General features: G+C 37.5%; 2 protein-coding genes and 1 pseudogene across 5 annotated transcripts in view; 1 reads left to right on the plus strand and 2 right to left on the minus strand.

The window, feature by feature from the left end:
* Positions 1 to 15,264, minus strand: part of LOC131320023 (small ribosomal subunit protein uS14z/uS14y/uS14x-like) — an 86,208-nt gene that overhangs the window by 54,020 nt on the left and 16,924 nt on the right. The window lies entirely within an intron of this gene.
* Positions 1,530 to 15,244, plus strand: LOC131320012 (protein FIP1). Of its 4 annotated transcripts, none has more exons than XM_058350532.1 (15): positions 1,560 to 1,768; positions 2,540 to 2,631; positions 2,747 to 2,851; positions 3,111 to 3,160; positions 4,424 to 4,490; positions 6,238 to 6,310; positions 7,918 to 7,973; positions 8,593 to 8,689; positions 9,202 to 9,286; positions 9,476 to 9,538; positions 10,246 to 10,305; positions 13,040 to 13,132; positions 14,685 to 14,747; positions 14,868 to 14,989; positions 15,049 to 15,244. In XM_058350532.1, exons 1-14 carry the CDS (start codon positions 1,713 to 1,715, stop codon positions 14,973 to 14,975), a joined length of 1,068 nt encoding a protein of 355 aa, XP_058206515.1. In that variant the 5' UTR covers positions 1,560 to 1,712; the 3' UTR covers positions 14,976 to 14,989; positions 15,049 to 15,244. The 4 variants fall into 4 exon arrangements, with proteins under 4 accessions (XP_058206514.1, XP_058206515.1, XP_058206516.1 ...); XM_058350533.1 differs by having other exon boundaries at positions 14,868 to 14,933; positions 14,993 to 15,244; XM_058350531.1 differs by having other exon boundaries at positions 1,530 to 1,768; positions 14,868 to 15,244.
* Positions 10,833 to 10,920, minus strand: LOC131321501 (small nucleolar RNA snoR100; annotated as a pseudogene).

The raw sequence follows: 15,264 nt of genomic DNA on the forward strand, positions 1-15,264 counted from the left end.
TGTAAGTTTTTTACTAAAAGACCAGAAGTGGAGTGTATTTATAAAGAAAAAAAAGTGAAAATCACACAAATTGGCTACATGCTAGATGATATTGAGCAACAACAAATAATTTAGTTTTAGTGACAAATGATTTAGAAGAAGAAGAAGACCACTGGTTAGGGATATGGCAATGGGGAGGGTCGGGGGTGGATACCACTATCCCCGAACTCAAATTCCTCCCCATCCCCGCCCCAAACGAGGAACGGGGATCCCCGTGAGGAACCGGGGATCCAAAGATTCCAAAACTTTTTTAAAAAAAAGTCACTTGCCATAAAATACGAACCAAGAAACTAAATTCAAAAAAAAAAATAATAATCTATGCTGCCATTACAAACCAAATGCCAAGGAAAATAGCCACAGTTGCTGTCATAGTGCCATTACAAACCAAATCAAAATGAAAATAGTTACATCTGCTGTCGTAGTGCCATTATAAACCAAATTTAAATTAAAACAGTCACATAGTTGCTGCCACAGTGCATTACAAACCAAATTGAAATAAAAATAGTTTCTAACAAACAAGACGAGTAGGCTAGTGGGGCTGGAGATTGGAGACGTAAGTCTTTAGAGTGGCGACTGGAAAATGAGAAAACCCTAACTTATCTATATATATAGTAGGCTAGTGGGGCGGGGATCAGAAATCCTAAGTCCCTAACTTATGTGTGTGTGTGTATATATATAATTATGTATTATATATAGTAGGCTAGTGGGGCGGGGATGGGATGGGTACTACCTCATATCCACCCCCTACCCGTTCCCCACTTTTTTTTAAAAATTATCTCCATACCCTACCCGATCCCCAAATAATCCCCGAATCCCCTACCCATTTGGGGCGGGGAACGGGACGGGTTGGGTCGGGGCGGCCGGAATTGCCATCCCTGGCACCGGTAGAAAGTGACTTTGAATCCCAAAAATAGATCTCAAATCTTTGCAACTAATATTTCATTTTGGATTCCACAAATATTGTGCATTAGTTTGGCTTAAAATTATTATCATGCATTCTAATGTACTTTGTCATACATTCGAGTAGTTATAAATTTCCCACATATTCATTTTTATTCTTGGTTTTGCTAATTTTTTAAATTTATTCAAACCTTTTATAGATGGTCTCGACGTATAAGGGATTTCGTATGCAAAAAATTATTTCGAGCATTTAGGACTATAAATTGAACCAAATTATTCATTACTAAAAAAATCAAATCGAATTATTACGTGAATTAAAGTATATTTTAACTATAATTTAACTTATCGAGTTGGCTCGCAGTCGGTTTGAGAAATGAAGCTAAAATTGGGCTTGGTTAATTTCAGATTGTGCGCTGTATCAGTCTATTGAGGCCTAGTTTCTTAAAAAAAAAAAAAAAAAAAAAGACAACTTGGCCTTTTGTTTTATTTTTATTCATTTTTTTTTCACATTTATTAATTTTGCATTAATTTTTTTTGTTTTTTTTGTTTTTTTCTCAACGAGAGATTTTTTCTAAGTGGAGTAAAAAATTACTTCTGGTTTGGAAACTAATCGAATCAGACTTGGGGCTCACTGCTCTTCCAAAACTTCAAAACCCTTCCCAAATTCCGATTGCACCGATTCTCCAATGGCTCTTGACCTACGGATTCTCTCGATCGAAGACTGTTAACTGCTTCGAAAAACTCAAACACCCTAGAAGAAGAAGAAGAAGAAGATGGCAACAGAAAGACACGCCTCTACGCACGTCCCATCTGCTGAAGAAAACGCCATGTACGATTTTTGTGCAGTAGAATCTTTTTCAGATATATATACAATACGCTTACGTGCATACGTGTATAATGTACTGCATATTGTTACTGATCGGCGAGTGAACAATTAGCGAATTTATAGGAATCTGCTATTCTCTTGTCAATTCCTGATTCTTTGTTCACTTGATGTTATTAGTATTTGCACGGTTTAGGTTTTTGAGCCAATAATAGGAAAAAATATAGCTTACATTGATTCCTTGTTCACTTGATGTTAATTTTCTCAACTTGTTCAATTTCCTTGGATTTCTAGTGAATTCTACTCATTCTTGTGGTTATTTGGCTTCATACAAGGCAGTTGCGAATAGTTTTAGTTTAGTATGGGCACTGGATGTAGTTTTAATGTGGCAGGGGCACTGAAACTTGCGAAAGACTCGTTTGTTTCTTTGGTTAATTTTTGAAGTACTCTTAGCCTGCTGTGATATCTTCTAATAGAAAACAAATAGTCAGTGGGAACTGACTCCGCGGTAACATCCAACTCAATGGTCGTTGGAGTGTACAGTTAGCCCCTCTCTCTGTCACTTGTTTTTCCCCCCCAAAAAGTTACGTGGTGTTGGATGGAAAGTTGAGTATATCCCGTTATGCAATGGTGCGTTTAAATTATATCTCCACATTGCAGGTATGCGAAATGTAGTAGCTTTTGTCTTCTGCATCTCGTCTCTAAGCACCTTTGCCATCAGAAAGGCTCTGCTAATACTCTACCATGTTACTGATCAATGTGATGGTTGATTTGTAGGTTCCTTGACATACTGCACGAGTCTCCCCTATTTGGTCATCGGAAGCCTACAAGCATTGTCGGAAGTGTTTTATACAGTCTTTTATTGGCAAGTACAGAATCATCTCTGTGGGACTTTATTGGCATGGCATAACAGCATTTCCAGTTTTTATTTCTTATTGGTTGCTAAATTTGTTTTGTGTTTTTGGGTTTCTTTCATCTAGGCAGGTTATGCTATCTTGGCGGCGGCGGCCCCATGGATCTTTCACTCTATACAGTCGTTACTTTCACCATTGCTTTGTAGTTGTGGTGTCATTCTTTTGATTGTCACAGGTTCTCTTTCTTGGAATCCTCCCTATTTACACATGATTATCCATGGGTTTTTTCACTTTCTTAGATGAGTATCTCACCATGTGTTATCCCGCTTGCAGAGAGCCTGTTTCGTGTTATCAGAATTAAATTATATTTGAATTATACTTATATATAATACTTACATAGTGATTTTTTTGTTGTTTTCCATTTTTTGGTGTGGAGTACCTGCGCACTTCTATGGTTCTAATTATTCATGTCCTCGCATTTACTCCGTTTTCAGGCATCTTTCAGCATTATCTGGTGTACCAAGTCCAGAAAATACGGCTGCAGGTACTTTCCCCTACTTTTTCACTATGTTCTAAAAGTCACTAGGCATTAGTCGGGGGGTCGGCCACCTTCGAGCGATTAATCGGTGCATATTTATTAGTAATCGGCTATTAATCGTTAGTCGGACCTAATCGGATAGGCCCTGTCGCTGCCAGTGATTAATCGGCTATTAATCACCGATTAATTCCTTGTTTTAGAACACTGCTTTTTCATCTTCTCCGAAGATACTTATCCTGCATATTCTTTAGTAATTGTCTGTCTTACTCGAGGTTGTGCCTAAAATCCATCAATACTACAACTTCTTTCTTGTGTTCTAGCACTCCAAAATGTTGAATGTGCTCCAAGTGATCATGATATTAGGTTCCTGCCACTTTTATTCCAGTTACTTGTGTCCAAATATTTTACTTTTGCGTGAAATGTAATAATAATGTTTGAGCTGGTGCAATATAATACCTTTCTTTGAATGCAACTTAGAGATTCCTATATTTTTTTCCGAGTGCGAAGTACATGAGAATCCTTGTCGTTTTCGCATGCTTATTATGCTACTGCTTCCTTCTTGTGTTCTAGCACTCCAAAATGCGAAATGTGCTCCATGTGATCATGATATTAGGTTCCTGCCACTTTTATTCCAGTTACTTGTGTCCAAATATTCTACTTTTGCGTTAAATTTAATAGCAATGTTTGAACAGGTGTAATATAATACCTACGTAGTCTACTGGCTACAGCATACTTAGTTTGTTAGAGCTTGTTCCATTATGGTGAAATAAGACCTCCCAGACTAGTAGATGAACCTTGTGGGCCCCTCCAATTAATGCTATTTGGTTTCAAGTTGAATGCTTCACAGAATAACAGTACTCAAAAAGTGCAGGTGACAATTCGCAACTTATGTATAGAAGACTCTGGTCTTTCCATGGTACCTATTGTGGTAATGTCATAGACTATAATCAAATAGAGTACATACAAACTGGATAACAACTAGAACGTTCTTGAGGTTTCTTTATCTTTCGGGTACTATTTCAATGTCATTTACTGCATGCTTCTTCTTCTCTAGATGATGATAGCACTAGTAGGAACATGGTATCCCCTTTGGCTCTTGACCTGAATATATGAGGGCTCAAGTGGCCTGTAAGGTACTTGATGGTAGTAATGCATCCATTAGAAATTGTAACACTATCTATCATATTTGCTTTCGGCTTCTTTGTATTGCTCTTGGAATCTCTAATCCTCCAGGTTTATGTTTGCTTAATTGGATTAGACATTTTGCAGGGTTACTATGTTTTCAGCCAGAAGTTAAAGCATATTGTTCGCCTACCATTTGCCGCCGCTGCTTATGGTACTTATCTTAGTCTTGTATTTTTGCAACCACATAATCTGGTTTTGTTCGAATTCTTTTGTCAGTCACCTGTAATTCTGGTACAGTTGACAATGTAGGGAAACCAACTTCTTTTGGAATTTGGTATTAACTCTAATGCTGCATGCTACTTGTTTGATCATCACAAATTTGATGATCTATTTGAAGATGATCAAATGTTGCAAAGGCTTACTTTGCGGTGTACTTTTTTTTTGTATTATCAGATTTTGTGTTGTACTCTGCTTCAGGAAAGTTCTATTTTTCTTTATCGTGAAGAAGTTTGTACTTGAACGGTGAACAATTAAGATAGTTTGAGTGATTGATGGATTTAAAATTTCTTGCTTTAAAAGAATGGCTTTTTGTTTGCTAGTCCTTTTTTACTAGGGGGAATTGCATTTAAGTGGTAAGAGGGGCAAAAAACTCCCCACTCATGGACTACTTTTTCGGAATTGCCCAGTCATGGAAAGGAGAACAATAATTCCCAAGACATGGTGTTGAAGACAAAAATACCCCTCCGTCCTATCCTGAATCAGGGGCAATTTAGGTTCATACACGGAGCAATTTAGGTTCATACGTGGGGCAACTTAAGTTCATAAATGAGACAACTTCTGGGGCAACTTAGGTTTATAAACAGGGCAACTTAGGTTTATACACGGGACAACTTAGGTTCATAAACGAGACAACTTCTGAGGAAACTTAGGTTTATAAACGGGGCAACTTAGGTTCATGCACAGGACAACTTAGGGACTACTTAGGTTCATACACGAGACAACTTAGGGGGCAACTTAGGTTCATACACAGGACAATTTAAGTTCATACACGGGGCAACTTAGTTGGCAACTCCCAAAAAATCAGTTTGAAGCTCTAATTTTGAACTGTTGGGTACAAACTAGGATCCGTTCAACAGAGCTTCTTTTGTCCAGAGAGAATCCACTATAGTACGACCCCAAACAAATCCATTCGCTTCCGCCCCTTATTAGATCACAGCTTCTCAATCCGGAAGAAGAGATGCTCGCCGATGTTTGCAACGACGTTGTTCCTGCTCTAGAACTAGAAGTTCAAGCGGGCCATCTTGGTGAGTAAGGGTCGGAGATCGAGATCCGGCACCCCGGTTCTGAGCTGGAGAAATATGGTTGCGGCGGAGGAGGAGGCAGCGCTGTTGCGGAGCGGGGGGTGGGAGGGCTTCGGGGGTGGAGGAATCGAACGAATATGTGAATAATGCCTTTGAATACTCCTTTGAAATACTCCTACTGTCACCCATTTTCTTTATGCAAATCAAAGGCAGTACTGTGGGGGTGGAGGAATCGAGCTCAGAGTGGATTCTCTCTGAATAATGCCTTCGATTTGCAGAAAAATAGAGAGAGGAGGTGGGCAACGTACTCATGGGAAAGGGGGAAAGAAAACTGATTTTAGGGGTTTTTTCATGAGGGGCCTAATTGTCTTTTCAGGTGACCCTCTCCATGTATTGGGAAATATTTTTCCTCTTTCCATATTTGGATGAATTTTCTAAAAACTACTCCATGACCTGGGCGGTTTTTGCCCCACTGTCCACTGTTATACAATTACCCCTTTTTAGTAGTCAATAAAGGTACTTATTTCATGCTGTTTTACTTACAGGAGGTCTTACCTTTGTTCTCATGCTTGACTGCACATACAAGTACATAATTAAATATGAACATTGTTTATTGATAGTATTTATTAGAATTCGTAAATGTTGGTTCATCTCTAGGAACTGCTGCAATGCTGCTTGTCATGGTGTGGAAGCCCCATATCAGTATCCTTTCAATCTCCGTCCTGCTCAGGTCCATACACAATATGCCTATTGGTGCTTAATTGTTCTCTTTTTGAATTATGTGCCCATCCAATTCACTCTCTCTCTCTCTCTCACACACACACACACACACATACACTTCTATTTGTTTGTTGAGTTTTCGTAATATTATATTTTTCTGCAGTCGCTGTTTTGCTTTGTCTTGTGAGATAGTGGAAACATTTTTGTCTATTGTTTGAGAATTATCTTCTCATGGTTGCATTAGGTAACCTTTATGGACACCCCAAGGTATAAAAGTGAACCTCTTTCTCCTTTGAAGGTAGGATGAAAATGTCTCTATTTCGTCTGATATTGCAGCCTTTATGGCTTCTCAGATTGAATTTACGTTGAGGTTATTATAGTAGTTCCGTTTGGTGATTCTTATTTATGGATTTGCCTGCGAAATCCATACTTTTGGCGTTTGAGAATCTGTCATTGTGGTATATTTTCCTTAGCCTCCAGTCCCAACTAATTCAAGAGTTGTATTGAGGATTTTGATGTGCTTCCCAGTAACACCCTTACTTTTATCTCATGATGTGAAAACCACCTACCCCTTTGCACATCATGTGTATCTGCATGCACCACATCCAGTAGGAGATAATGTTGATGCCTTGGATAGTGCTTCATCAGCCAGTACCAAGGAATCCATTGGATGCAAAAACGATCTTGTCCATCCTAGATCTGAGAAGGAGCCATTTACGTGAAACAGATATAGGGGGGTATGAAAAAAATTCATTGTGAAAGAGGACATAATAGGCACCTTTCCTGAAGGTATATTGCACCTTACGGGAGATAATCTTGGACATGCTAAGTTTTTCAGTAAATATTTTCTAAGTCTTATTAGGAATGCATATGAAGGCAACACATTCTTTAATAGTTGGAGAAGTTAATCTGCTTTAGTTTTATTGTTTGTTAAAGTCTGAGAATGAGGACCTCTATTTTTTTTCTTCTTCTAAACCCTTTAAGAAAGTTTTCATCTGGGTCTAGCTCAAAGATTCCTGTTGTTTATCGAATAGGAGACAAATCTTTTGATCTCTTTATGAAATTACCTCTGATGCTAATTCTAGTTTTGGTACCAGTTGAGATAATATGGTTTCATTATGGTGGTAGCCCAACACTGGCATGTTGAATTTTTCATTTCATGCCATTTTAGGTGGATGGTGGCCATGCTTGCTTATGAAGAATACATGAAGTTCCTTTAAATGGCCTGAATTTTTCATTACGTGCCATTTAGCCCTACACTGTACGGCATGCATATGCAGTCCTGTACTCCTATTGAAAAGATTGAATCCTCTGCCGGTCACACGATCAGAAATGCAGCCATAGATATCTTAAAGAGGAAAATTAAATAGAGCTGAGACAACAAATATTTGCTTTCAGCCTTTTTCTTTAATGTTACAGATGTCATTGTAAGTTGCAATGTCTGCTGTCATGGAGTTTTGAGAAATTTTGTCAAATCTGTTAAGGTGGTCGTGATTGCATTGGTTTTTCCAAAATTAAAGCTGCTGACAATATGCCGCTCCAGAGCTAAAGTTCACAAGCTTGATTTTTAGGGTTACAGTTAGCTGACTACCTTTTGCTTAACTGCAAAAACTGCAGGATTATAATGCTGATTGAAGTAGTGTGTGCTGGGTTTTTCATGAGTGCATATATAGGTGAGTTACACATAAATACTTGGGAGATTTTTTTGTTTGGAGTCTATATTGTGGAGCTTAAAAGTATTAGACACGTCTCTTATGTTTTCTGAACTAGCTTTTAGTACCTTTGTTTGCCAAGGAAAAGTTCCATCAAGTCTTTTTCCAGAAGTTCGTTCAAGTTCTGCAGCACAAAGTGGCTGCAAAAACAACTGAAAATAAATCTCACAACTGTTCCAACTAAGTTTAAAAAGAAATAAAGAAAAATACCCCCCATTTGAAGCAGAAAGTATTATAAGAGCCGATCCAGTGTCTTGCTTTTGATAGCTACCAGCCAACTTTCGTTTGGCTCTCAATGAAGTTAATCTGGGCCTGTTTTGTTCCTGTAAATTTGTTATTCTTTGTGCTCTTATTTGACACTCTGTAAATCAACATATATCTCATCTCTTCAGCAGTAAAGAAAATTTCCTAAACTTACTCTGCAGTTTGGATGTAATTTGTTGATCTTTGTTGCCAAAGTGGTTCTGAAGATGAGTAATGATCTACGAGGAAAGGGTTTTGCTATGGACTTGGAAAGGACGTTACTTCAGTTTATCTTCTTGCTAGAACATTATTTTAATTAGTACCTTGGTGCTTGCAGGTTACATATACCAGTACAACTCATTGGATTCTCAGCCTGATGTTTTGAAGTCATTATATTCTCCCCTTCAGCCATCAAGTTCTTTGGAAGGCTTGAGGTAGGGATAAATGAGAAACCTCTGTTCTTGTTTGGAATAGTTGTTTTTCAGTGTGTCTACAACTACTTTGGCTTTTGTTTGTAACAATTGACATCAATGAAGAAACTGTACTGCAGTCAAGCTGCTCCATGAACCTGTTACCAATTTGTGTTTTGTGCTGATTGTTTGCGCTATTGTTTTACCTACTTGGATTCCAGTAGGAGTATTTCTCAATTGCATTACCTGTAATTTCGAACCACTCTGTCTTAACTTGTTTGTCGATTTTGGGGAATCAAACCAAATAAGGGAGCTGGGAGCACAATCATTACACTTAAAAACCTTGAACTTTTTAAAAAAATGTCCTTTCCTCCAAGTTGACGTGCCATTCCAACTCTTGAAAGAAGGGTAAATGAGGAAAATTGGACAAACAATTTGGGACATGGAAAAGTCAAAAACAGGACAACCAACATGGGAGGCAGGGAGTATAATTTTTCTTTAGATGATGATATTCATAATTTGTTTTGCAAGTCCAGGTATCATGATGGTGGTCGGCTTGCTGATCAGCAGATGGCTTTGTTGCAATATCAACGAGAAAACCTTCACTTTCTGAGTGAGGAGGTATTGACGATTTCGATTGATGGTAGCTGTATTGTACGTAGCTGCTGTTGATTGTGTTTTGGAATTGATGCTTCAGCTATGGGTCACTGTAGACTCTGAGCAATTACATGCTCCAATATGCATATTGAGTCATGGTAAAAGCTGATTATCCATTAGTTGTAATTTTGTAACCTTGTGTACCATTTTTAGATCCTTCGATTGCAAGAATCCTTGAGCAAATATGAACGGTCAAATGATGGGAACACCCCTCAGGTATTACTGATCCTAGATATATAATTATGTTTTTTGAATTTGCGAAAATGTAAATTGGTACTTGTAGAGAAGTCAGAATATGCAATATCTTGTTCTAGTTTTCCTTCTTCTTTGGTTTTATTTTTTCTGTTTTCGCTATGTTGTAATTCTTTTCTGTTAGTGAAACCACTGTGGAAGCTGGTGCTATATCACATGAAGGCTGGAAGGGGATGGAAAATTTGTCCTATGCCCAGAATTCTTATGATAAGCCACATTTCACGATTCCTGGGAACATCCGAGAGGATCTTATTTGATATGATCTCACCAGAATTTGTCAATTTCTATTTTTAATTTTCCTTTCCCTTTTTTCGCCAAATTATTTAAATCTTGCTGTTGTATTAATCATTACTCGTGTAGTATAGCCATCAGCTGTAGGTGGGTTCAACTATTGGGATATTGTTTTGATGCGAAAGGATATGAACTATAAATGGTGGATTTTCATAATGACTTGCTGAGGTGGCCTGTTTAGCACCATAACAAAGTCTAGATTATAGATTGCAAGCTTTTTCATTCCATGTATATTTCTGCTTTTCAGTTCAAATGTGTGTTTCCTTTGCTTTTTTCTTTCCGTTTCTGTGTTATTCCTCTTTCTTGAGTTTTTCATCTTGTGGAGGAACTGTACTAGTGGAATGGTTAGAATATTATAGTTCCACTGGCTGTGGTTGCAGGTTGATCTTGCTCATCTTTTAGCAGCTCGTGATCAAGAATTACGAACACTTTCAGCTGAGGTAATACTTCATTTTCTACCACAGTAGATGCGTCCTTTTTGTACTATAAGCACTGTTTGCACTGAGGTAGTTACTAACACTGTTTTATGCTATGGAATAGTTCATCATTTTCTAGTTGATTCCTTTTTGTCCTTTCTCTGTTACTTTTGTTAGTTTTTGCGCGCTTCTTATTTATGGCTCTAAACTTGTATGATGGCCTCGCAATACAAATTCATCTCATGCACTTATTCTTGAGTTTTCTGACATCTTAACAGTTGTCAAATTAATTTGGCTGACAACCATAGACTGGAGATCAAAAGTGAAGGATAACTAGGAATAGTTTGGCTCGTTTGTGCGGTAAAAAATGTCAATTAACTAGCAATAGACAGAAAACTGAGAGTTAAGGGAGAGACAACAACAACATAACCCATGTAGTCTCCAATCATTGGGGGTATGGACGGGGGAGGATTGGAGACAGACCTAACCTTTGACAATATGCACAAAGTGGCTGCTCTCAAAATACCACTGAAACAATGCCCCCCTATTCCTGTTTTGCTGCGGAACCATGCTCCTAAATCAAAGCTGAATGGCTGACCCAATTCAATTTATGTGTACATTACCATGCTTCCTTCATTGATAGTCCAGAGCATCGGTATGCACATTATATAGCTGTTCGGTCCGAGTTTTGTTCACTGCTCAACCTAATCCACTGGCCTAAGGAGTCTCTGTTCTACCAATCAATCAACCAGCTTCCGGTGCCGATTAAATCTTACAACTGCAATGAATTCCAAGGAATTAGCTGAACCGCTAGAGTTTATCTCCCAAACTCTATTTTTCTGACTTACCAAACAAAACCCAATTCTATAACTAGACCTCAAACTCACTGAGAATTATGAAATTCTCAATACAACCATTGAAAAGAATTTGTGAAATTGGATAGCTCTCAGAAAGAGTGAATACACAAATTTGCTCTCAAAACTCTCAAAGTGATAATATTTAAATGAAATGTGAGAAGTGAATGTTGCTCTGTATTGCTCTGGAGTTGTGCTTGGTGATTTTCATTTGCAGAAGGTCTTCCTTTTTATAGCTGAACTTATTTGAACGTTGGAACAATTCTTTGTGCTGAAAATCTTCTTTCTGCAAATATTGGTCCTACTTAATTGCAAATATAAACTTTGAGTTGAATCGCCGAATATGTGGATTTGCAACGTTCTTTGAGGAAATCGGGTTTTAAATTCCCAGAAACCACACGATTATATAGCCAAAGGGTATTAACTGTGAAGCTTTAGAATTCTACAATGGCGGAAAGAGCAGTAGATTGGACGACCACATGAGAGACGACATGGGAAACTGGTTGTCCACTTGAAGAAGAGGATGACCACTTTGCAATGTGGATGACCAGTTTCAAAGTGGATGACCAATGACCGCTTGTAAAAAAGATTCGGGCCTATTGGGCTCTGAAGATCTTTGGGCCAAAGGTTTAATTATGAAAGAAATTCTTAGGGGCCATAATCTAAAATGAGTTTTGGGCCAAGTAATATTTGACAAATTGATTATTCATGGGCCAATTTTAAACCATCATAAAGACTAATTTATGTTGAATAAGAACTTCAACAAGATAATCTTAACCATGTATTTAATGAAATCAATTTTGTCAAATACTCAACTACTCAACATCAAACATTTCTAACAATAAGATCAAATATTAAGCACATGAATTACAACTCAATTGTTATTGTAAAAACATTTCAGAGCACAAGATTTAATATATTAATGTAACACTCTCTGAATTCCAATACACTATAAAATTGAATATTTTGTCACAAATATATAATCAAATGATAGGCACATAGAGTTTGTGAATCTAGGTTAATGTAGAGCCTCAAATGTAATACACATATTTTGTGTTAAAGATAATCAACGATAAAATCACAGTGAAGTACAATTATCAAAACACCATCAAAATCACACTTAGTGTAACAGATTTCATGGACACCTGTTGTATTAACAAATGAAGATAGATTCCTGCTAACGTATGCAAGTAACCAATCCCACATTACTACAGTCTATATATCTAGTACGAAGATATACTGTTTTGCACGTAGGTTTAATTAGAATTTTTGGCAATGGTGACAAGATTCTAACCTTTTATTTGCTCATTGCCAAAAGGGATATCGTTATCGAGGACAATCATCATGTAGATCATATTTATGATGAACTCTTCAAGCGTGTTACCCTTCCTTGTTCAGCATCTATAGAGGATTAGTGTAGCCTATCATGCGGTCATAAAATCATGCAGAAAACTGTATTCGTGGTTAGAGATGGCACCAGTTAAGGACTGCGTGTTATCTTTCTGTGTGGAAGGCCTTTTCGCGGATCACAAAAAAAAATAAAAAATCTTTCTGTGTGGAAGAAGTAATGAATCTAGTAGTTAGAGTGATTTATTTTGGAATGTTTTAGGATGTTAGAAAGAATGATGACGTTTTACATATTGATACGTTGCTCGAGAAAGAGTTGAATGTTATACAGTATCCCTGTGTACAAGTATACTGGATGCCTATTAACTGCTCTCTCTCTCTCTCTCTCTGACTTGCAAAAATCCCAACCTAGAAACAAGTCTCATCCCTTATTATTCTCCCATTAATTTGCTCTTTGAAGTGACATTTCCAGTTCTATGGTTGCTTTTTAACTTGAAAGTCTATGCTGCAGCATTCTTGTCTGAGTGTATGTTATTGAGAAATATTTTCACATTCAGATGAATCAACTGCAATCTGAGCTGAGGCTTGCTCGATCTCTAATTGCTGAGAGGGACTCTGAGATCCAGTGTGTTCGGACTACCAATAATCAGGTATCTTGCTAGCATTATTGAGTGACATTTGTTAATGATCTTGCCGTGGTAACCTATAGGATAAAAAAAGGTTCACTCTTGTGCGTTTGAGAAAATAAGAACAAAAGGAGCACAGGCTAGGAGAAATCCCGATCTTCGGGAAGAAAACCTAGAAGAAGAAAAAACAGCCTCTTTCTCACCTTTGTCATTCTTTATTTTTTCGGTCAGAGCTCTGCATTTGAAGACTTTTTCACTTGATTTCCATAGTGGTAAGAAGCTTAATATAGGGCATCAGCCTTGCATCCAAATGCAGTTGGAATATGTTATCCCATCTTCTGCTGTTGGGCTTTTCCATTCTTTTTACTTTGGGGAGAGCACTGAATTGAACTGAAAACTCTTGACAGAAGTACAGAACTAACCCTATAGTTGCAAAATAATTAAGAACCATGTCTTGGAAGTCAACTCTTGGTCATAGCCCCGCAATCATCACGCCTAGAGGCTCCGTTCAGTTGCCAGGAATGTTGTACAGGAAAGTTATTCTCAGGAAAAGTCAAGTAAAGTGAAGTAAAGGAAAAAGAAATCTATTTTCCTGTGAGTGTTCATTTGACAAAAAATTTTTGCAGGAAAATTAAAATTTAGTGGTTCATTTGTCGGAAAAAGACACTTAAGAGAAACTTCTTTATTTTCCATGGCTAAAAGTAACTTTGAGAACTAACACATATCGGAAAATGTATTTTATCTAATGCAAAACCTTAACATGAAGCTTAAAAAATAAGTAGATAATAACTAAATATAACTATGCTTGATTAGTTACCGATACAAAAACTCATTGATAAACTGATGATTAGTAAGTACAAAATAAAACTGAAGACTAATGATAAGATAAATAAATACTTCCAAAAAAAATCAATTACTAATTTTTTCTATAACAATTATCTTAGAAAGCATCACAGTAGTCCAAATTGTTATTGCTCACGTAAATTTCGAAGTCTTTCTAAGAACCTAATTCGTATTTTTTTTGATATTGGCGTCGTTCGTTTTTTTTTTTTTTTGCCCTCCAATTATTTTGGCCCCACAATGCAAAAAATTTTCCCGCAAAATCCTATGCTTTTGGCCGGATCACTTTTGCAAGAAAGTAAATCTTGCAAGAAAACTTAAGAACATTTTTTCACTACTTTCCTGGCAACTAAACACTACAAAAGTTATGAGAAAGTTGATTTTCCCATCATTTCCTACACTTTCCTGACAACTGAACGGAGCCAGAATGTTTCTGCAGTGGAGGGAATCACTATGTGTATAATGATTTAAAGAACCATGTCTTGGAAGTCAACACTTGGCCATAGCCCCGCAATCATTTCGCCAAGAATGGTTCCGCAGTGGAGGGAATCACTATGCATGAATGTATTATGGTTGGAAGAGACCCTAAATTTGCATTTATACAATTTTCACCACCAAAAAATCATCAATGCATTAAGTTCCTACGTGTCATGCTGTTTCCTTTTTTCTTTAAATCATGCTGTTTCCTTTTTTCTTTAAATTATGCTGTTAAACTTCAATGTCATTGCTGGAGCAGTACGTAGAGGAGAATGAGAGGCTGAGAGCTATATTAGGGGAATGGAGTACCAGGGCAGCTAAGGTACTCTCTGTTTTATGCTCTACATTATCTACGATACTAAGCTAGCGTGTAGAATCAATCTAAATTGGATTCTCTATGATATTACTTTGCTAATATGTCACCTGGTGGGTGCTTAAAAAGCTTGAGCGAGCGTTGGAGGCCGAACGGATGTCAAATTTGGAATTACAAAAGAAGGTATTAACAGTAGCGAGAAATCAACCGTCTCATGAATCAGCAGAACCCTCTTGACAAGCGTATTAACAGTGGTGAGAAATCAACCGTCTCATGAATCAGCAGAACCCTCTTGACAAGCGTGGAGCAGGGACAATCGCAAGTATTGTAGAGAGATGTTTACATTTGTTCTCTGTATCGAATGTTGTCTTAACTTTTTCCTTCTTCCCAAAGATGTCACGGTAACAAGAGTAGATGGTAAGTGTACAAATCAATCAGAATCCCTCCCTGAATAACATACGTTGCTACCAGAATTACTGTCAAGTTGCACCCAAATTTCACAGTTCCATAGTTGTCTCCTAGTCTA

This window comes from Rhododendron vialii, chromosome 3a (assembly GCF_030253575.1).
Source record: "Rhododendron vialii isolate Sample 1 chromosome 3a, ASM3025357v1".
Classification (NCBI taxonomy): domain Eukaryota; kingdom Viridiplantae; phylum Streptophyta; class Magnoliopsida; order Ericales; family Ericaceae; genus Rhododendron; species Rhododendron vialii.